This window comes from Schistocerca cancellata, chromosome 10 (genome assembly GCF_023864275.1).
Source record: "Schistocerca cancellata isolate TAMUIC-IGC-003103 chromosome 10, iqSchCanc2.1, whole genome shotgun sequence".
NCBI lineage: Eukaryota > Metazoa > Arthropoda > Insecta > Orthoptera > Acrididae > Schistocerca > Schistocerca cancellata.
The window spans coordinates 87991259-88016025 of NC_064635.1; the positions used below are offsets into that span (position 1 = coordinate 87991259).

At 40.0% G+C, this 24767-nt stretch overlaps 1 protein-coding gene across 1 annotated transcript in view; it reads left to right on the forward strand.

Moving 5' to 3' along the window:
- Positions 1-24767, forward strand: part of LOC126106152 (zinc finger protein 501-like) — a 138496-nt gene that overhangs the window by 36197 nt on the left and 77532 nt on the right. Inside the window, exon 2 of the mRNA XM_049912393.1 lies at positions 3947-3996. Coding sequence (XP_049768350.1) covers positions 3947-3996 — 50 coding nt within the window. The remainder of the gene's footprint in view (positions 1-3946; positions 3997-24767) is intronic.

Sequence of the window (24767 nt, forward strand, 5' to 3'; positions counted from 1 at the left end):
CATCCTGGGACCTCTGCTGTTCCTGATCTATATAAATGACCTGGGTGACAATCTGAGCAGTTCTCTTAGGTTGTTCGCAGATGATGCTGTAATTTACCGTCTAGTAAGGTCATCCAAAGACCAGTATCAGTTGCAAAGCTACTTAGAAAAGATTGCTGTATGGTGTGGCAGGTGGCAGTTGACGCTAAATAACAAAAAGTGTGACGTGATCCACATGAGTTCCAAAAGAAATCTGATCGAATTCAATTACTCGATAAATAGTACAATTCTCAAGGCTGTCAATTCAACTAAGCACCTTGGTGTTAAAATTACGAACAACTTCAGTTGGAAAGACCACATAGATAATATTGTGGGGAAGGCGAGCCAAAGGTTGCATTTCATTGGCAGGACACTTAGAAGATGCAACAAGTCCACTAAAGAGACAGCTTACACTACACTCGTTCGTCCTCTGTTAGAATATTGATGCGCAGTGTGGGATCCTTACCAGGTCGGATTGATGGAGGACATCGAAAGGGCACAAAAAAGGGCAGCTTGTTTTGTATTATCACGTAATAGGGGAGAGAGTGTGGCAGATATGATATGCGAGTTGGGATGGAAGTCATTAAAGCAAAGACGTTTTTCGTCGCGGCGAGATCTATTTATGAAATTTCAGTCACCAACCTCTTCAAATGCGAAAATATTTTGTTGAGCCCAACCTACGTAGGTAGGAATGATCATCAAAATAAAATAAGAGAAATCAGAGCTCGAACACAAAGGTTTAGGTGTTCATTTTTCCCACACGCTGTTCGGGAGTGGAATGGTAGAGAGATAGTATGATTGGGGTTCAATGAACCCTCTGCCAAGCACTTAAATGTGAATTGCAGAGTAATCATGTAGATGTAGATGTAGGAAAATGTGATGCTAAAGTCATTAAACCTGGACTGGGGAAAATGGAAGAAAGTAATTTGGTGAAATGAGCCTCATTTCAAACTGTTTCCAACTTCTGGCAGAGTATGCACACTGAAAGTGAAACATGGAAGGAATTTGGAGATGATTTGGACTGCCTTATGGTTACCACTGGCCCCACAATTACTCTTCTATGCCACATTACAGCCAAGGATTACATGACCTTTTGGCTACATAGGGCCATCCCATTGTGCATTGGTGTTGCTGTTTTTCATGGGGACAGGGCCACTATTCACTCAGCTCACTTCATCCATGTCTGGTTTTGTGAGCACAAGAATGAATTGTTGCACCTCCTTTGGTCACCACAGTCATCAGATATGAATATTATTGAGTTTTTGTGGTCTACTTTGGAGAGAATAGTGCATGATCATTATCCACTTCCATCATCATTACCTGAAATTGTCATTATTTTGCAGGAAGAATCATGTAACATTCCACTGAAAACCATACGGGACCAGCATTTATCCATTCTGATTGTGAGATGATGGAAGCTGTTTTCAGTGCCAGTGGTTTTCCTACACTGTATTAGACATTGTATTGTGTTGTGGTTTTGGTGTTCCCTTATTTTTGACCAGCAGATTTGTTAAAAATTTAGGTTACAGAAAAGATAATGGTGAAATCCATAAATCTATCAGAAAACTTGAAAACAAATGTTCGTATAGAAAAACAAGAACCAATAAAGGTCCCTAATACTACCAACACGTTATATACAAATCACAATATAGCAGAAGACTTCAATAAATTATATTCTCAGTGTAAACATATATTTAAAGAGTTTAAAAATAAATAGAAAGCAATGAAACTTTTACACATAAAAGCATGTTTAGATACACCTAATAAATTATTTAATGATATTTTTACTTACTTTACAATTTACACAAACAATTTCACGTTCAGAGGACAGAAAAAAATCGTGACCAGATAACATCATGTCTGTGTTCTTAAAATGTATAATTGCAGCATAAACATTACTGAAACTGAAAGTAACTCTTAATTACCATACAGAAAAACACCATCATTGAACGAATATTAAAAAGTAGGAAAACCAACAAATAATTTGTACAATTACAAACCCATATCTTTAACAATCATTTTTGCTAAAATCATGGAGAAGATAATAAATTCTTGATAAGCATTGTACCTTGAAACAGAGAATATTGTATGTGTGAACCAACAAGGGTAAAGAAAATTCTGTTGTACCACCAATAATATTGTAAACCTCTCACAAAAAGTAAAATCCACTTTGAGTAATAAGAAAACTTCACTGGAATTATTTGTTTATTTTGAAGACGCTTTTGAATATTTGGTGAGCAAAATTTGTAGAACAACTACAAAACTTAAACATGTCTGGTAAAACTTTGTACTGGCTATGTGACTTCACACAAGGAAGTTCATGTGCAACTAAGATAAATAGCACATTAACATGTTGACTACCTTGTGGCTGCAACTGGCCACAGGAAAGTCTCATCCCTGTTACCACGAGCCTCGCTAGGTGGTGAAACATCCATCACTAAGTGTGCAGCAGTCAACATGATATTTAAGTTTAATAAATCAAAGAAGAGAGTTCCTCAAGCTGCTGTGACCAGTCCAACATTATTTAATGCTTTAATCAGTGACATCCTGTGATTTGTATCTACAACAGGAGAGGAAAAAACTGCACTGTATGCAGATGATCTTGTTAATTGGATTTCATTACCAGACATCAAAAGGAAGCAATTACCAAATAAAATTAACTGAGTGACAAATCACCTTTAAGAGTGGTCACAGAACATCTTGCAGAAATAAACGCTCAGGAAACCTATCAGTATGTAAAATTAATTAAATGTGACCACAAACTTACAGTAGTGTAGCACATAGACACATATAATAGATTTACCTTTCGAATTCTGGCTCTACTTCTAGCAGAAGGTACACACATTCACACACACAACCACATGGTGACCCGAACATACATTCCTGTGGCTACGGCTATATTGATTATCAAAAGCAGTTACCTGAGCTGTTGCATATGGGGAAGGCATAGCTAAGGGCACATAAGGCAAGGATGGCCTAGCATGATAGTGTGAGGCAGGAGGGGAGAGACGCATGAGTCAGCAGCTGCACAATGGGGCGTTCTGAGAAGGTAGATCATATAAGATATATGGAAATGGGAGGAGGAGCCAAACAGAAAGGAAAGTGCAGATGGAGAGGGACATAGGGTCATGTGTGGTTTTTGGAATGCTGAGTGCCAGGTTGTTGAGAAAAAGAGGATAACTGTTTGTCCTGTGCTGTTTGAATATCCTGACATAGAATCAGCAGATCATTTGAAAAAGGTAAGCAATGTATTCTGGTAGTGGCTCTTTCTGATTTTATTGTTTCATCAATTTTAAACTCTTATTGTAGTTTTCACTACTCTTGTATTACTTTTTCTAAAATATAGCACCACATTTCACTCCTGTTTTAGTTTCAGAATGTTCCAAAATTTCTCCCCAGAGTTTTACCTTAGATGTTGTACTATTTTGTGTTTAGTAATTGAATTGATAGTGAGATCCAGAACTAGTTCTTACAGAATTTTAAAGAGAAACATATGGTACACTGAGTCACAAGTTTCTTTAAAAAAATCTACAATGATACAAACTATTACAATAAATTTTTTGATGGCTTAACATAGTTTTAGAACTCTAGTTTGTTCTGGGCAAGATCTAGTTCCATTTATCTAATAATTGCTTCTGTTGTTTGCTAATGAAATCCAAATAAAAAGATCATCTGCATACTATGAGGTTTTTACCTCTTCTGCCCTAGAAATGAATGAGTAGAGGTATATGTGACAGAGAGAGAGAAATTTTGTATGGGATAGGAAGAAGCAAAATCCCTCTATAATGCATCAGTTTTATCTCTGTTCTTATGGAGTGGACTTATCAATGCAGTTTTCCCATTATCAGGAACATTATTATTATTATTATTGTTGTTGTTGTTGTTTATTATTATTATTTATTATCTATGTTCTTAATCCTTTTTTCAGGAGCTCAGTCATGAAGTGGAGTCAACAAGCAGTGACATTGAACTGAAAAGGTATTATACAGTTTCTTGTATCTCTTGTTTTTTATTTTGTGCATGGCTTGTTTTGCAGCTTCTCATTGTAAGTGGCCCAGCAGAATATCCAACTATATGTGCATATTTACAAATCTTTAACATATTGCAGCGTGTCAGCAACTGTGAAATGTACAGCAAATAAACAATGTTTTCAGCCTTCAGTTGCAACTGAAGGCTGAAAACATTGTTTATATGTGCATATACACAGTACACCACATATGTTGACTGGAATCTGTAATGTTGACCTGTCTGTACTGCTGTGTCACAGCCAAGTCCTCCTGTCCCAGCACTAGAATGCATACCTGTAATTAGTTACGGAAATGCCACATATCAAAGTACTGACACATACCTGTGGTAAAATTGTTCATCTATCAAGACTGGAAAAAGCATATGAGAAAGTGGGCTCACTCTTCGCAGTCTATAGCCATTTACAAGTTAACTTTAATTGTTGTTCTTTCCTAAAAAAATTTATAACCAGTAATCTTCTTCCCTGATGCATACGATGTTGCATTATTTAAGTATATACGTAAGTCTTGATACGCACAGTTCATAATAATTTCATGGTGCTCAGTTTCTGTTCAGCTGGGTACGCTGTTGTCAGGACATGCAGTATTCACAAAGTAAATGTTCAGCCACTCTTGAAGTATTATCATTAAGAGCATTCTTTCTCTTCCGTGGATCTTCACATGAAAACATCAAATCCACAAGTTCTCACCTCCTTTGAAAACTACCTGAGTTTGGATGATTACTGAGATGTACAATATGACAGATATGCACAAATGTTAGTGATGTGTATATAATTACTCACTCAAATATTCTAGATGGAGCACACGTATTTGACATCTCAAATTAATATCCTTCAAAATGATTGTGATTGTTTGTAACCAAATTTATTGTTTGTGAGGCACAAGCTATTGACACATTTGGCAAGACACATGTCCTAACACTCACCACCCCTTTAATCATAACTCCAACTCTCTACAGTTACATACATGCTTATAGAGGGAGCACAACATCAGTAAGAGCTGCAGGCAGCTTCCTGCTGTTTCACCTACATCCTAGCAGTAAGCAGTTTTTCAACTTTTCAAGAAAAAAAAACTAAAATTAGATTGTATGATCCTCTGGGTGCCAAACACACAATGGGGATGGATAATGGTGAGCAATCCACTATGCAATAGTAGATGGTAAAATGAAATTCATGATTCTTATTGTGTAGTTATAATAGAGGGAAACATTCCACGTGGGAAAAATATATATAAAAAAACAAAGATGCTGTAACTTACCAAACGAGAAAGTGCTGGTAGATAGACACAATAAAAAACATACAAACACACACACAAATTTCAAGCTTTCGCAACCCGAGGTTGCTTCATCAGGAAAGAGGGAAGGAGAGGGAAAGACGAAAGGATGTGGGTTTTAAGGGGGAGAGTCATTCCAGTCCCGGGAGCAGAAAGACACCTTAGGGGGAAAAAAGGACAGGTATACACTCACGCGCGCGCACACACACATATCCATCCGCACATATACAGACACAGGCAAACATATGTAAATGCAAAGAGGTTGGGAACGTCATGTCCAACAATTCTTGAAGCAGCAGGGTGTTGAAGATTTTGGTGAAGAATTTTGTGAGGCATGTGTTAAGGGGAAGCAACATTGCAGCAGTTTTCAGTTATGGCAGCAGTGTGCCACACAACTTGGAGGAGTGATTCTTGCTGATCTGTGTGGACCTCTTGAGTGTAAATCGCTGGGAGGAGCAGAATAGTTTCTTTGCTTCACTTTCAAGATTATGCATGATATATTTTCTCAGGCAGAAGTCTGAGACTGCAGAGAAGGTTGCAGAAATGGTGAGCATTGTGAAAATTTTTTGTGGTCAACTACTAAAAGCATTTCAATGTGATGAGGCTGGGAATTTGATAATACTGAAGTTAAAGATTTGATGAAATTGAATGGCATACAACTCGTCATCACAAATCCTTATACTCCAGAGCAGAATGGATGTGCTGAGTGCACTAACAGAACAGTTGTGGAACTAGCTCGAACCATGCTGCTAGCTCAGGGCCTGCCCAAGTTTTTGTGGGCAGAAGCAGTAAACACAGCTGTTTATGTGTTAAACAGAACTGGTACAAGTTGTGTGGATGGCAAAACACCTTATGAGGTATTCACTGAAAAGACGATACAGTTAAATAAACTTCATATTTTTGGGGTGAAGTGTTTTGTTCACATTCCAAAGGAAAAGCGAAAGAAATGGGATCCAAAAGGAAAACCAGGCATCTTTGTTGGTTATTCTGATGGCGTTGATGGCTTTAGAGTGTGGATTGAATCAGAAAAACAGATTATTTGTAGTAAGGATGTTGTTTTTGAACCTGAGAAAACTGATAGGACAATGGAGTTACTCCCAAGTGAAACAGGTAATGAAGAATTGAAGAATCATGAAGATGCAAGTGTGTTTAAGGAACCTACAAAAGAAAGTTCTAGTGAAAGAGAAGAGATAAATAGGCAACAACTGAAGAAACCAGAGAGCCTTATTGAAATTATGCAGGCTGAAATAAATGAGCCAAAGAATTATACAGAGGCTATTAATTCTGTAGACCATGAACAATGGAGAAGAGCAATGGAGGAAGAAATGACTTTGTCGAAAGAAAATGCTGTGTGGACTTTGGAACCTCTGCCACCAGACCATAAGCCCATTACAAACTGTTGGGTTTACGGAATTAAGCATAAGGCTGATGATAAAATTGATTGCTATAAAGCAATACTAGTGGTTCGCGGATTTTGTCAATAAAAAGGTATTGACTATAATGAAACGTTCAGTCCTGTTGCTAGATATGATTCAATTAGAGCAATTTTGAGTGTTTCCGCTAGTGAGCAACTTCTGACTGGCTTAAAAGAAAAGATATATATAGAGTAGCCTGAGGGATTCAGAGATGGAACTGATTGGGTATGCAAACTTCATAAAAGTTTATATGGACTGAAACAATCTCCAAAGTGCTGGAAACAATGGTTCAAGGACTTCCTAATAAATCTTGGGCTTGTGGAGAGTAAGGCAGATCCGTGTTTGCTCTATCAAGAAAACTGCAATGACAAGTTGATGGTAGTTCTGTATGGTGATGATGGATTAATATCTGCAAGTAAGAAGAAGGATATTGAAGTTTTTCTAAAGGAAATTCAAGATGAGTTTAAAATTACTGTTGAGCCAGTAGGATATTTCTTAAATATTAGTATTGTATGTAATGATAATGGATCAATAGAGATTAATCAAGAAAGTTATGCAAAAGATATTCATCGATGGTTTGACATGACAGAGGCAAATCCTGTGTCAGCTCCAATTGAGCAGTATCTGCAGCCAAATGAGTTAACCAGTGATAAACCAACTAATGGTCTATATTTAGAAGCAGTGAGCTATGTGTCAAAATTTTTAGAGAATCCTAAAGAAAATGACTGGTCTGTGGTAAAAATAATTCTTAAGTATATAAAAGGCTCAGTGTCATTGGCTATAAAATATGATGCAAACAGAAGACTGGAGATATATACTGATGCTGGTTATGCCAGTGATCCAGCAACCTGACACTCATTTAGTGGAGTGGTTGCAAGATTTTGTGGAGGAGCATGGGCTAGTAGGCAGTAACATTGCGTATCACTGTCAACAACAGAGTTGGAGTATGTGGCTGCCAGTGAAGGGGCAAGAGGAGGAATATGGCTACTTAAGCTCTATGAAGAAATTTCACCACTGGAGAGTGTTCCTGTTCTTCTTGTTGATAATGCAGGTGCTATTAAACTGGCCAAAAATCCTGAATTTCACAAGAGGTCAAAGCATATTGATGTTCACATGCACTACATCCATGATAAGATTCAAGAAGGCCAGCTAGCCATTGAACATGTACCAGGCAATCAGCAAGCTGCAGATATTCTCACCAAAATATTGCCACATGTCGAGCTTAAATATTTAAGATCATTGATTGGAATGTGTTAAGTACTGCATTTAGCAAGATAAACGTTTAGGGGAAGTGTTGAAGTGAAATGTTTATATTAAGCTCTCTGCTGTGTACTATATCTATGTTTTTGGTTGGCATCATAAAATAAAATACATGTGTCTTATTATAGCAATTACATCATGTGTATGCTTTATGTTGTGCCCTTTAGTTCTTTCTTGAAGTTTCTGCAACAGGAAGTCTGTGCCTCAAGGAGCTCAGAGTCTCGGCGACTTTGTAACACAGGATAGATGTTGATGTGTTTCAGATCTGATGACAAGAGTACAGTGTCAGTACAGCAAAGAGAGCTTCACTCCAAGTTTAAACGCAGCCAAAACCTCTCAGACAAACAGAAGCTAAACGATGTCAAAGTTAGCGTAAGGAGGGCTATGCGTGAAGCGTTCAGTGAATTCGAAAGTAAAATACTAGGTACCGACTTGACAGAAAATCCTAGGAAGTTCTGGTCTTACGTTAAATCAGTAAGTGGCTCGAAACATCATGTCCAGACACTCTGGGATGATGATGGCATTGAAACAGAGGATGACAAGCGTAAAGCTGAAATACTAAACACCTTTTTCCAAAGCTGTTTCACAGAGGAAGACCGCACTGCAGTTCCTTCTCTAAATCCTCGCACCAACGAAAAAATGGCTGACATTGAAATAAGTGTCCAAGGAATAGAAAAGCAACTGGAATCACTCAACAGAGGAAAGTCCACTGGACCTGACGGGATACCAATTCGATTCTACACAGAGTACGCGAAAGAACTTGCCCCCCTTCTAACAGCCATGTACCGCAAGTCTCTAGAGGAACAGAAGGTTCCAAATGATTGGAAAAGAGCACAGGTAGTCCCAGTCTTCAAGAAGGGTCGTCGAGCAGATGCGCAAAACTATAGACCTATCTCTCTGACGTCGATCTGTTGTAGAATTTTGGAACATGTCTTTTGCTCGAGTATCATGTCGTTTTTGGAAACTCAGAATCTACTATGTAGGAATCAACATGGATTCCGGAAACAGCGATCGTGTGAAACCCAACTCGCATTATTTGTTCATGAAACCCAGAAAATATTAGATACAGGCTCCCAGGTAGATGCCATTTTCCTTGACTTCCGGAAGGCGTTCGATACAGTTCCGCACTGTCGTCTGATAAACAAAGTAAGAGCCTACGGAATATCAGACCAGCTGTGTGGCTGGATTGAAGAGTTTTTAGCAAACAGAACACAGCATGTTGTTCTCAATGGAGAGACATCTACAGACGTTAAAGTAACCTCTGGCGTGCCACAGGGGAGTGTTATGGGACCATTGCTTTTCACAATATATATAAATGACCTAGTAGATAGTGTCGGAAGTTCCATGCGGCTTTTCGCGGATGATGCTGTAGTATACAGAGAAGTTGCAGCATTAGAAAATTGTAGCGAAATGCAGGAAGATCTGCAGCGGATAGGCACTTGGTGCAGGGAGTGGCAACTGACCCTTAACATAGACAAATGTAATGTATTGCGAATACATAGAAAGAAGGATCCTTTATTGTATGATTATATGATAGCGGAACAAACACTGGTAGCAGTTACTTCTGTAAAATATCTGGGAGTATGCGTGCGGAACGATCTGAAGTGGAATGATCATATAAAATTAATTGTTGGTAAGGCGGGTACCAGGTTGAGATTCATTGGGAGAGTCCTTAGAAAATGTAGTCCATCAACAAAGGAGGTGGCTTACAAAACACTCGTTCGACCTATACTTGAGTATTGCTCATCAGTGTGGGATCAGTACCAGATCGGGTTGACGGAGGAGATAGAGAAGATCCAAAGAAGAGCGGCGCGTTTCGTCACAGGGTTATTTGGTAACCGTGATAGCGTTACGGAGATGTTTAACAAACTCAAGTGGCAGACTCTGCAAGAGAGGCGCTCTGCATCGCGGTGTAGCTTGCTCGCCAGGTTTCGAGAGGGTGCGTTTCTGGATGAGGTATCGAATATATTGCTTCCCCCTACTTATACCTCCCGAGGAGATCACGAATGTAAAATTAGAGAGATTAGAGCGCGCACAGAGGCTTTCAGACAGTCGTTCTTCCCGCGAACCATACGCGACTGGAACAGGAAAGGGAGATAATGACAGTGGCACGTAAAGTGCCCTCCGCCACACACCGTTGGGTGGCTTGCGGAGTATAAATGTAGATGTAGATGTAGATGTAGAAGTGATTGGGAGCACCCATTTGGCACATATTGTTGAATGTAGGGCTCTGCAGCACATGACCCACGTGTATTCCTGTGTTGACACAACAAGAAAGTCAGTTATTATTTCAAAGACATGGGATCATCAAGGTTGATGGCTGTCTGGGTGCTCCGTGTCCTGTTGATATTTTTGAATTGGGTGGTTGAACATGCCCTTTGGGGTCTCCCAGCCATTCATGCCATACTACTTTGCTTTATTACTGGTAATGCATCACCTGGTTGGATAAATTATGTGTCGTGTTACGCCTGTTCAATGCTTATGCTCAGAAATGCCATTATACAGGTGAACAGCTACTTGAATCCTGCACTTCACCACAGATTATGGGCAGTGGAGGCAGTATTATGCTGTAGAGGACATTCAGCGTGTCTTCCATGTGAGTTGTGACAGTAGTAAAGTGAAATGTGATAAATGTGGATTACATGAAAATTATTGTTGCTCAGCAGCACCCCTTCATGATAGAAGTTTTTCTCGACAGTGAGAGCATCTTTCAGCAGGATAACTAACTGTCAGTGTCACCAGGGCACAGGCACACTACACTGGTTGGATGAACGTGATAGTGAACCTGAGTTGATGTCATATCCATCAGATTTGATTGATCTATACCCAGTGGAACACATCACGGATGCTATTGGTCACCAGCTGTGTTCTCACAAACCACTGGCCCACAATTTAAGAGAATTGTGTGAGAAATGATTAGTCATCTAGTGCCACACACCTCAGAAAACCTGGAAGGATTTGTCAAATCCATGCCATGCAGAATCTTCACCATTGCCGACCAGTATGCTATTAAGCAGGTGGTTGTAATGATGGGCTCATCATTAAAAGTTAAATACACTGTGTAAGAAACCTCCCCTGCAGCCCACTACAAGGAATATGCAAGGACAATATACAAGGACAACATTAATAATAAAAAACAAAATAATTACCCAGGTGTGAGGACAACTCACACACCGTGGGTTGCATATGATCTTGATTTAATGCGAGGGCTATTCAGAAAGTAAGGTCCGATCGATTGCGATATGGAAACTACAGTGAAAATCTGATGAAGCTTCATATAGATGTGTTGAACAGTGTCTCTAGTATGACCATCAATTGCATCAAGTCACTCCTTTCTATTTCGATCACACAGTGACTGCATAAAGAAGCCTGGAAAACGGTGTGCTCTGCCAGGTATGAGTGACTTTGAGAGATTTTGCCTGATTTCATGCAGCCCACACAACGTAACTGTATTGCATTTCCTTCTTCATGACAATCCTCGGCCACACACTGCAGGGGCAAGGAGGTGATTCCTGCAGCGTTTTCGATGGGAAGTGTTTTGTGACCCACCATACAACCTGGACTTGGCTCTCTCAGAGTTTCTCCTCTGCTGGATATGAGGACGACATTTTGGCACTGACAACAAGCAGCAGAGCAACATAGAGAATTGGTTGCAAGCATAGGTGGCTGCCTTCTGTGACGAGGTTATTGGAAAGTTGGATACAATAAATGTCTTAGTCAGAGCGGCGACTGTGTAGAAAAGTAATTCGAGGGTGTAGATAACTCTTGCAAATGACGTGTTTTTGATTTTCGGTTCGAGTCCTGCCTCGGGCATGGATGTGTGTGATGTCCTTAGGTTAGTTAGGTTTAAGTAGTTATAAATTCTAGGGGACTGATGACCTCAGGTGTTAAGTCCCGTAGTGCTCAGAGCCATTTGAACCATTTTTACAGCCCCAAAGGACTGTAGACCTCAGTATGTAACCAAACTTTCAACTCGATACTGCACCCATTTCTGAGGAAAAGGGGTGTTAACAGACGGACGGACATACTTCTAATAATAAATGAAAAAAATTACAAGTTAACAATTTTTGAATTGCTTTCCTTTTATTGAAGTGTGGAATCTTGCTTCTTACCAAATTTCATGATTGTAGGTCAAGTGGAAGTACCTATTCATGAGTGAATTGCCGAGTATCAAAACATGTTACTTAAATGGCAGTAATTTTGATTGTATTGTCTTAGATGCTAACCTTTATTAAGGTGCCAAGAGACCATAGATTGTAGTATGCGGTATAAATTTCATCATGGTACGTTTACCCGTTCCTGAGAAAAATGGGTTTGGATAGTCGGGCAGTCAGACAGACAGATAGACAACAAAGTTATTCTATAAGAGTTCCGTTTGTACCAACTAAGATACAGAGTCCAAAAAATACATAGACAAGCAGATGGAACAGGTTTGTGTAAGTATCTGAAACGAAACTAGGTAAAAGTAAGTACATAACCAGCGGGAAATGTTCCTTTTGGAGCGAAAAATAGGCGAATATTCTCCTCTTTAAAAGACTGATAAGAAGTGGGGAACCCGCTCCCTCAGTGCCCATTCCTCCCACCTCACCAGAAATTTTGGCATGCATACATATTCGCATTCTTTAAATACAGATCATTGTAAATCCTTTTACCCCGTATCTCTTTGTAGTTAACCTTCCATACTCAGCCTCTTCATCTCACTGCCACAGTCTGTGTAATGTCTCTCTCCCAGTACTTTCTTTTTATCCCACTATTTACAGTATATGCCACTGCCTTCTCTCTCACTTACACTGTCTCCTTTTGTCTTTCTTTCACACTGCCACTGTCTGGCACCATATCTTGGCAACGCAAAAATTCGGGCGGGAAGAAGGGTGGGGGGTGGGGGGCTCCAACTTATTTTTGCCTAGACCCACGTGTTTAAAATGTCGATCCAAAATGCCCCCTCCCATGTAACTGCGTGGTAAAGTTCACCGATTGGGAGGGTCCAGGGCCTCCAAGGCTGTGTGTGGTCTACACTGATCTATATCTTTCATTTCACTGTCTCTCTCTTTTGCTCCCACTGCTTCCATCTCTATTCATCTCTCTTTCTCTTCTACTCCCGCTGCCTCTCACTGGTCATCAATATCTTCTCTCTCTTTGGCTCCTGGTATTGTTGTCTTCATCCACCTTACTTTCTTTCACACTAGCATTCTCTCCTCGCCCTTTTTATACCACAACCACAGTCTTCTATCTTCCATTATTTATTACTTTTCCATCTCTTTCGTACCGTCTGTGTCCTTCCATCTCAGCATAAAAAGTGTGAATATGTTCGCATTCCCATATTGTTTGCAAAGTTTTCAAAGGTACTGGGGAAGCTGCTGGTACCCAATTTTTAGTCAGAGTCTTTTAAATCGCTTATTTCATGCTCTAGTAGGAGATTTTTCTGCTCGTTTCCTTCTTTCCCCTTATACAGCAGGACATGTCACTCATATGAAAAGAACTTTATGGGCCAGTAAAATTTCTGTAGTAGTAGTAGTAGTAGTAGTTTATTCATCCAGAGACAATTTACATTGCATGGATTTCGTCAAAAAAATACATAGTATATATATAAACACATATAGGGTGAACAATACTATACAAAATACAGATGTGCATAGTAGACTATGTAACATCAGACCACATTGAAATAGCATGTACAACTTTGATTATTTACATTGATGTATGAGAAAGACTTTTTACATGGAATACACAGTTGATATTTAGATATAACACATACAATTCTAGCACTTTTGTACATATTATTTATTTAGATCATAGCAACAGTCAGATAAAAATTACTATTGGCACAGAGTACATAAATATGATGGTTTAGTATGGAGCTATTCCAGGTATTCTTTTACACTATAATAGCAGTTGGTCATTAAAAATTTGAATACTGCTTCTTTAAATGAAGACAATTTTTCTATTTCTTTTAACTTTACCGGTAGTTTGTTATACAATCTACTTCCTTGTATGTTTGTTTGTTTCTGCGCCAAAGCCTTGTTAACTCTTTTTATATGAACGTCATTGCACTTTCTTGTGTTGTAAGTATGTAGATCCGAGTTGGATTGGAAATTGTTAATATTTTGTTTTATATTAATTACGCTTTTCTGTATATAGAGGCACGGTAGGGGTAGAATATTCAGCTGTTTAAATAATTGCTTTGAAGGAGTTAGCCTTGAACTGTTGGTAATTATTCTAACAGCTCGTTTTTGTAGAGTGAAGATGGTTTTGAGATTTTTCTTACTATGACCCCAGAAGATGAGGCCATAGGTAATAGCAGAATGTATATAAGCAAAGTAAACAGCTCTGCTACATTCCCTACTACATACAAAGCTAATAACGCGTAAAGCAAAGCAAGCAGAACTTAACTTATGTGAGAGATACAGGATATGGGATTTCCAGTCTAAATTTTCATCTATATGTACACCTAAGAATTTTGTGGTAGCAACTCTCACAATTTCTTTATTTTGTATTCTGAGATCTAGATCAGAGTGTGACTTTGCTTTCCTGTAATGGATATAATTAGTTTTAGAGATATTTATGGTTAATTTGTTCACTTCAAACCAATTTTGCAAATATTCTATAACTCTGGTTGCAGATGTTGGCAATACCCGGTTTATGTCAGTTACTACAATGTTTGTGTCATCCGCAAACAGGGTTATATGAGTACCATTTACTGGAATCTTGATATCATTTATGTAAAGAAGAAATAGGAGAGGTCCTAGAACACTCCCCTGCGGTACCCCTATTGGCACAGTCTGAATATCCGATCTGTAAACAATACTTTGGTTTTTACTGTTTGTTGTTGCAATTTCTACTACCTGTTTCCTATTATGGAGATATGACTGAAACCACTTTTTAGCTACTCCTCGTATACCGACATATTCTAATTTGTCTAGCAGGATATCATGTTGGACAGTATCGAATGCCTTTGAGAGGTCCAAATTTATTCCTATTGTACTGTTGTTCTTATCTAGCCCCGTTACAATATTTTCAATGAATTGGGTGATGGCTGACTCTGTACTCATTCCTTTGCGGAAGCCGTGTTGGTTTACAGACAATAGATTGAATTTCTCAAGGTAATTTGTAATTCTGTTTTTCATGACTGTCTCTATTACTTTTGAAAATACCGATAATAAAGCTATTGGTCTATAGTTTCCCACATCGTGTATATTGCCCTTTTTATACAATGGTTTTACTTTTGCAATTTTTAATCGTTGTGGAAAGACGCCTTCCGAAAATGATATGTTTATGATGTGTGAGAGTGGGTCTGATATGACACTAGCACATCTCATCATGACTGAGCAAGGTATCTCGTCAATCCCTGAGGACATTTTATTCTTCATTGTTTTTATTATTTGATTAACTTCCAATTTGTTTGTGGGAGGTAGCAATAATGAATTCACACTTTGTTCTTCTGGGATTGATGTTCTACTAATCTTAGGACAATTTTTATGCAGATTGATTGGACTATTTATGAAGTAGTCATTAACGTAATTTGCTAAAGTACGATTTCTGACTATCACACCTTGATCATCTTTTAAAACAAAGTCATCTGGATTTCTAACATTTTTGCTTGGGCCTATTTCTTTTTTTACTACATTCCATATAGCTTTTGGTTTGTTTGCTGACCCAGCAATTACACTGTCATTGTGCATTGTCTTGGCTTTTTTGATCACCTTCCTGTAAATTTTCTTGTATGTCTTAACATAATCTGAGAAGTGTTCATCTTTGTTATCTTTTTTGAGTTGACTGATATGTTTTAGTGTTTGACTAGATACTCTAATAGCGGGTGTTATCCACTGGCTTGTGTTCCTAGGCATGACATTGATCTTTGTGAGCTTTTTTGGGAAACACATCTCAAATAGGGACATGAATGTACTAGAAAAAGCATTGAAAGATTCCTCGGTTGTAATTTGTGCAAAGACATCTTCCCAGGTTTCATTAGCTAACAGCTGGATGAAAGTATTTACTTTTTCTGTATAGAAGTGTCTTTTGTATCCCCACTTATATTTCACTGCCTTGGGGATAGAGTAATTTATGTATGTTAATAGTGTATTGTGATCCGAAAGACCTAAGTTTACGTTTAGTGGCTCAGTGATACCATTCTCCATATTTGAGAAAATATTGTCTAAAAGAGAAGATGACAGTTCTGTTATTCTGGTGGCATTTGTAAAGAGTGGTTTCATGTGGAAGCTGCTGAGTATACTCAAAAGCCGTCTTTTTTCATCACTTTCAATTAACAGGTTAATATTAAAATCTCCACATAAAAATAATTTCACTTGATTACTATAAAAAGTGTTTAATGCTGCTTCTATTTTTTTGAAGAATATGTTTTTGTCACCCAGTGGAGATCTATATACTGTAATGACAACTAGTTTTTCACTCTTCTCTTCAGTTTTTAACTCTATGGCACATGATTCAAAATGTTTTTCTATATTTAGATGGTCCAATTCTGTTTTCACTTTGAACTGCAGTCCTACTCTAGAGTAAATGCATACCCCACCATTTTTAAAAACACTTCGACAATAATGTGTTGCTAAATTAAATTTGTTTATATTTATGAGACTTAATTCACTAGCCTTGCACCAGTGTTCAGATAAACAAATACAAGAGACATCAGCAAGATTACTTAAAGCTACTTCTAGATCTAGTACTTTGTTTCTGAGGCACTGAATATTCTGACACATTATCCTGACTGTTTTGCAAGTATTTTTTCTTTTGTCATTACCTGGTAATGTGCTGCTTTTTCCATAGTAGTTGTGACTTATCTGCAAATTTTCTTGCTGATTTGTCACAATCTTTTCCATTTCTTTGTCTGAAGCCATAAAAAATCCTTATTTAATGATGTGGATGTACCTTGTCTTTGACTCCTCCTTAGGCAGTGTTGTGTTGCTGCAACTGTTGTTGATGGTTTTGTTGCTGCTGCTACTGTTGTTGTTGGTTCAGTTGCTGCTGCTGTTGTTGCTGCTGGTGCTTTTGTGGCTGGAGGTGGTGGTGGTGGTGGTGGTGGTAATGGTAGTGGATGTGGTGGTGGTGCTGACAGGATTCTTCGTGCTGTTGGTTCAGTAGTAGGTTCCTCTATTGCTACTGTTTTTTGGATGGTCCATTTGCGTGCTGCTCCTGTTTTTGCTGGTGTTTCTGCTATTGGAGATTTATACCATCCCAGTTCAGTGGCTGTCACTTTGTAACTGCATTTAATTGCTTCCCTTATTAAGTTTCCTAACCTGGCCTTACCATTTCTGTTAAGGTGAAGCCCATGTTTCGTAAAACATTCTCTGTCAAGTGTGCTTGAGTCAATTAATTTCACATTGCTGAATAGCCTACAACTACTATTAAGTTTCGCATTAATTCTGTGAATTTCCTTATTCACACATGACCATTCAGGTAAATCATGCCTGTGGGTAAAGTTCACCAGTAAAATGTTTGTATTTGACAGTACTAGCAAAAGACTCAAGAGCTGTTTATACATTTTCATAGCATTGTTTTCGTAAATGTCTTTAGCTCCTGCGCAGATTACAACACTGTCCTGCTTGTCATAGTTATATTTTATGATGTTTTCCGTCACTTCTTTGAAACCAGCACCTGGTTTAACCATGCCTGTGACTGTCGTTGATTTACTAATTTCTTGCAGTTCTTGAGAAATTCCTTTGGCGTGACTGTCTCCGAAGACGTCGACTTTTGATTCTTTCTTCTTTGTCACACACGTCGGTTTTTGTTTATTTGTATCTTCACTTTGTTGCAAAACGTCGTATTTGTTTTTATCGCAAAATGTGACAGATTTTACGGAGTTTGTTTTTCTTTTAGTGGACAAGGGATTACCTTTTCGCGACACTTTTATCCACTCGGACGTTGTTTCACTGTCTTGCATCACTTCACTAGCGTTTTGCATATCCTTATTGCAGGCATCACTACTATTCGACAGAACACTGTACCTGTTTTTATCTGTAATTATAATTTCATTTGCTGCCTTTGATGCCTGTCTATCGCTTCCTTTCCGCTTCTCATAACTCACCAGGTTCCCGTTTTGTGGCTTTATTGTTTTATCATTTAGAATATGGCGCAACTTCTTCAGCTCACAGTTTTCATTAGTTATATACGAAATCTCACGTCTTAAAACTTCTACAACTTTTTGTAAACTTGAAATGCGTTCGTTTAGTTTTTCGATTTCACTTTTACAGTTTACACAGGATTCATTTTTTACGACAGAACAGTAACTTTTATTCACTCGTTCACTATGCATCACTACATTCGTCGCCATATCAAATAGTGGAGTCTGTAGTTTATTTACGTGAAATTGAAACAACCAGGGCCAGTTACAACACTTGACGGCCAGATTGCCTCTGGAGAGGATGAAACGGCTCTATGACACACTCCCCAAACGAATCAGTGCATGAATCCACGCCAAAGAGGCTGCTACGTCATACTGATAAGTTGACTCATTTTACAAAGTTCTCCATAAATTTGCTTCGAGTTTGTAATCACTGAGAGAACATCACATACTCTCTCAGCTCGTTAAGCTTCATTTCCTTTCATCCTCCCCTTCTATGTGTGTCACGTATTTCGCCAGACCCTGTATATCCAAGTGAAGACTCTATACTATTTTCATCGTTAATCGGGAAATTACACAGTGAAACATAAAGCTATTTCCAGTAAGTGTATAATGGGAAAAATTATGTGTTTAAGGAGTAGACGAGTAACAAGTGTTCCTATCATTTTTGTTTTGTGGTGGAACTGCCATGTCCCCCCCCCCCCCCCCCTCCTGCAAGGTCCACTTGAACACTTATTAAAAGCGGAACACATTAGGTAAAATTTTGTCAATATTGTCGAACAATGTAGTTTGCACCACCTCAGATCGACGTTATTCAATCCTGCTGGTGCCTTTTAACAGCGAGAAAGCGTACGGGAATCACATATAGGTGTATATGAGAGCACTTACCAATATCTTCAGTGCCGTTCTGAAGATCAGCTGAGGCAGTCCTATTTCACCTAACTCTTTTACTGTCAATACAGGAATATTCTTCAGGTGCATTTCGTTTTAGCATAATAGCTTCATACGTGTTATTGCGGGCACTAAAGAAACACTTGTTTAATTCCAAGAATTACTACGGTACTACACTATTTGTCAGAAGGTATTTATTTTACGTTTTCTTTCTAAAAAGCATCGCCATTTCTTCCGTTATTATGCCTGGCGCACAACAAGGCATACATTGCTGTGAACAATGGCGCCAGAGTGGTATTCCATTTTTGATACATTCTTACATATCATTATTAGGGCATGCCGTATTGGTTTCCCCACGCAGACTGCTGGCGAAACGGCATGGCACCATTAGGAATACGGGAAGTGAGAACACTACACGTGCATTGTTAATGCAAGCAAATTCCCAGATCCCTGTGTTGAAATAAATAGAATGCAGTTGCTTGTTAGCTGTTCATGTTGCTGCCCGTTTTGTGGTACTATCAGAAAAAGTAGAAATCATCGTACTATTGCTGAACGCAAAAATGTTTGGTATAAAGTGCGGATGCCGTTAATTATAGATTTCTGAACGACAGATGATTACATCGCAAATTCTTGTCATGTTGTAAAAGAGCTGATCGAGTCAGTGTGAATAAGGCAAGGAACATTACGAACGTGACCTATTTTTATGAGCTTCTGGGGTTGCCTTTTAAAAGAAAGTTAAAGGCGACGTTACGCCATTAAAAAAAAAAAAAAATCCACATTGCCATGTAGATGCGTTCGACATTGTCGCAAGCACCAAAGAAAATAGGAGTCCTATGTTTTTTGGCTGGATGAATATTGGTGATAGCGTGTGGTCATCAAATGATCTAATTGTAAGGCCAGTCATAAACGTTATGGCTTCTCGTCGTCTGTTGCCATCGTGGAAACAGCCTCTATATTTTGACTTCGATAGTATCATGACTAACCAGTTACTCCTGAAAGCATTTGGAAGCGCTGGAATCTAAACTACAGCAGTAATTTGTGATGGGAAGCAGTAACTTAGAGGTCTGGAAGGAGCTCGGAGTTCCCGCAACAGACACCCACTATCGCAATCCTCTAGGTCTAGCGGGTAGAGTGTGGTTTTTCTGTGATGTCCCACATGTGCTTAAACTTCTTAGAAACCATATTTTGGATGATGGGGTAACTCTGCTGAACATCAAACTCTTTCTGAAAGTCTGTTAGCAACACAGGATGTGCTTTTTCCGAAATTCGTGGTCAGGGCGCATTTTACAACTCAAGTGAAGTGAAAAATAGAAAGCGGCTGGTAATACTAACAATAAGTGGAAATTCAGAGGATGGACCCTTATCGGCAAATACATGCATTGTTGATATATTAGTGAGCTGCCGTCACAAGTTACTCCAACAGAAGAAACTGAATATGACTTCATAAAATTCATCAAAAGCGAGTTGTGTATTAACATATTTGGAAAACTAACAACTGATTTGGATCGCAGTAAATTCAGCCAACAAGAACGAGATCTGTTGCACTTCCCTAATCATGAATCAGCAGCCAGGTGGGACTGCGAATCCCAAGATGCACTGAAATATCTTGTAGCGTACACAGCATTTAAATACACGACCATTGGCAGTTCCTAGTATTCAGTCTAAAAGGAACTTCTTCCGCATTCAGATTACATCACCTGTAATAACTAGATATCCGTAATCTCCATAGGTGAGCTCACTTCCTGTCCAACTGACTAGTTCAATACAATAAAGGTTTTGGAAGTGATATTTTGCAGTTTCCATATGTGACAAATACCTAAGTGTTACAAAGTGGTGCAAAAGTTAATTTCTATAATAACCTCAAAGTTTCCTGAAATGCGAAGGGACAAGGGACAAGAACCCTCATTAAAATAAGGCAACTGAACACAAAGGCTAAAACTGAAAAGATAAAATAACTTGCTACAATGAAAAGCCTACAATAGTTGCGCCGTCATCATGAGTTACAATGAATATTTAGGAAAGGAGTTCTTAACATCAAATCTTTGAAGATGGCTGATATTATAACATACAAGTGTGTATTTTTATAGTTTAAATTTGAGCAATGCTTAATGATGTGCGTCAGTACTTAACTACACACAAATCATTAGGCTATTGTTAAACGTTCATGGTATAACAGTATGCCGATGGCGTAATAAGCATTATTCAATAGCACTGCGATCCTCTGGAATGGCCTAACTCATTGGCTCTTCTGCCATGCTTCTTTTTAAGCCATGGAACATATTAGATTTATTTAGGCGTAATCTAGCTGATAATTCTTGCTAAAATGTAACGGATTTTGAGCTTTAGCTGCTGTCATATCGTACTTACATAGTTTCACCACGCATGTTGTGCTACCTGAGCACTTTGTCAATTATACCTTACGAAGTGCGGGATACTGTGGCATACCTAGTTGGTCCTTACAAGGGAATCTCCCCATCGCACTCCCCTCAGATTTAGTTATAAGTTGGCACAGTGGACAGGCCTTGAAAAACTGAACACAGATCAATCGAGAAAACAGGAAGAAGTTGTGTGGAACTATGAAAAAAATAGGCAAAATATACAAACTGAGTAGTCCATGCGCAAGATAGGCAACATCAAGGATAGTGTCAGCACAGGAGCGCTGTGGTCCCGTGGTCAGCGTAAACAGCTGCGGAACGAGAGGCCCTTGGTTCAAGTCTTCCCTCGAGTGAAAAGTTTACTTTCTTTATTTTCACAAAGTTATGATCTGTCCGTTCGTTCATTGACGTCTCCGTTCACTGTAATAAGTTCAGTGTCTGTGTTTTGCGACCGCACCGCAAAACCGTGCGATTAGTAGACAAAAGGACGTGCCTCTCCAATGGGAACCGAAAACATTTGATCGCAAGGTCATAGGTCAACCGATTCCTCCACAGGAAAACACATGTGATATATTCTATACGACGTTGGTGACGGCATGTGCGTCACATGACAGGAATATGTTGTCGACCCACCTAACTTGTAAACTTGGCGAATGGGTAAAAAGAATCTTCTACCTTGCCAAATTTAGGTTTTCTTGTGGATGTGATAAAGTAGCGAACAGTCAACTGCCAGCCAGGGAGCCTCGTTAGCAGGAATGCACTCTCTTCCGTGCGCTGTAGTCGACTGACGTCGTGTGTTTCGATGTTTGTTTAGGTGTAGCGTCCCCATACTACGGCGCAGTTACCTCGCATCGGACGGACATACGGACAGATAATAATTGTCTGGAAATAAAAAATTAAACTTTTCACTCGAGGGAAGACTTGAACCAAGGACCTCTCGTTCCGCAGCGGCTCACGCTGACCACGGGACCATGGCGCTCCGGAGCTCACCTCACACTATCCTTGATGTTGCCTACCTTGCACATGGACTACTCAGTTTGTATATTTTGCTTATTTTTTTCATAGTTCCATACAACTTCTTCCTGTTTTCTCGATTGATCTGTGTTCAGTTTTTCAATACCTATCCACTGTGCCAACTTATAACTAAATCTGAGGGGGGTGCGATGGGGAGGTTCACTTGTCAGAATCTTACAGTTGACATAACCGCTAGATGTCACTATAGGGTAGGTGCGACTTACCTAAATGCATTGTAGAGACGGCCAGAAACCAAAGTACACCTTTACAGCAATCCAGAGACTGTGGCTGTCCATCTACACAATGTGATCAAAAGTATCCGGACACATGGTTGAAAATGGTGTACAAGTTCGTGGCGCCCTCCATCGGTAATGCTGGAATTCAATATGGTGTTGGTCCAGCCTTAGGCTTGATGACAGCTTCCACTCACGCAGGCATACGTTCAATCAGGTGCTAGAAGGTTTCTTGGGGAATGATACCCCATTCTTCACAGAGTGCTGCACTGAGGAGAGGTACTGATGTCGGTTGGTAAGGCCTGGCACGAAGTCGACGTTCCAAAACATCCCAAAGGTGTTCTGTAGGATTCAGGTCAGGACTCATTGCAGGCCACTCCATTACAGGGATGTTATTGTCGTGTAACAACTCCCCCACAGGCCGTGGATTATGAACAGGTGCTCGATCGTGTTGAAAGATGCAATTGCCGTCCACGAATTGCTTTTCAACAGGTGCTTAAAACATCAGTGTAGGCCTGTGCTGTGATAGTGCCACGCAAAAAAAACAAGGGATGCAAGCCCCGTCCATGAACAACACGACCACACCATAACACAACCGCCTCCGAATTTTACTGTTGGCACTACACACACTGGCAGATGACGTTCACCGGGCATTTGCCTTACTTACACCCTGCCATCGGATCGCCACATTGTATACCGTGATTCGTCACTCCACACAATGTTTTTCCACTATTCAATCGTCCAATGTTTACGCTCCTTACACCAAGCGAGACGTCGTTTGGCATTTACCGGCATGATGTGTGGTTTATGAGCAGACGCTCGACCATGAAATCCAAGTTTTCTCACCTCCCGCGTAACTGCCATAGCACTTCCAGTGGATCCTGGTGCAGTTTGGAATTACCGTGTGATAGTCTGTGTAGATGTCTGCCTATTACACATTAAGACCCTCTTCAACTGTCGGCGGTCTCTGTCAGTCAACAGACAAGGTCAGCCTGTACACTCTTTTGCTGTACGTCTCCATTCACGTTTCCACTTCACTCTCACATAGGAAACAGTGGACCTAGGGATATTTAAGAGTGTGGAAATCTCGTGTATAGACGTAAGTCACAAGTGACACCCATCACCTGACCACGTTCGAAGTCCGTGAGTTCCGCAGAGCGCCTTATTCTGCTCTGTCACGATGTCTAATGACTACTGAGGTCGCGGATATGAGGTACCTGGCAATAGGTAGCAACACAATGCACCTAATAAGAAAAACGTTTGTTTTGGACGGTTTCCAGATACTTTTGATCACATAGTGTACATGTACTGCTCTAGAGAGAGAGTGGAGCAGCAACCGGTCTGTGAGACGTGTTACACTACACTTCTAGGGTACTGCCCCACCACACAGTCCAAAGGCTTGGATGGCACTCCTACTACAGGCTTGCCCTGCCATTTGTCTAGCGATGCCACTCTTCCTATTTCTTCTTTATCTGACTGACCCTTTATTCTTTATCTGTTTCTGATTATGGGAAAGACAGTAGAATACTTGGAGGCTTATTTTTTTTATGGAAACTAACATTCAAATATACACTCCTGGAAATGGAAAAAAGAACACATTGACACCAGTGTGTCAGACCCACCATACTTGCTCCGGACACTGCGAGAGGGCTGTACAAGCAATGATCACACGCACGGCACAGCGGACACACCAGGAACCGCGGTGTTGGCCGTCGAATGGCGCTAGCTGCGCAGCATTTGTGCACCGCCGCCGTCAGTGTCAGCCAGTTTGCCGTGCCATATGGAGCTCCATCGCAGTCTTTAACACTGGTAGCATGCCGCGACAGCGTGGACGTGAACCGTATGTGCAGTTGACGAACTTTGAGCGAGGGCGTATAGTGGGCATGCGGGAGGCCGGGTGGACGTACCGCCGAATTGCTCAACACGTGGGGCGTGAGGTCTCCACAGTACATCGATGTTGTCGCCAGTGGTCGGCGGAAGGTGCACGTGCCCGTCGACCTGGGACCGGACCGCAGCGACGCACGGATGCACGCCAAGACCGTAGGATCCTACGCAGTGCCGTAAGGGACCGCACCGCCACTTCCCAGCAAATAGGGACACTGTTGCTCCTGGGGTATCGGCGAGGACCATTCGCAACCGTCTCCATGAAGCTGGGCTACGGTCCCGCACGCCGTTAGGCCGTCTTCCGCTCA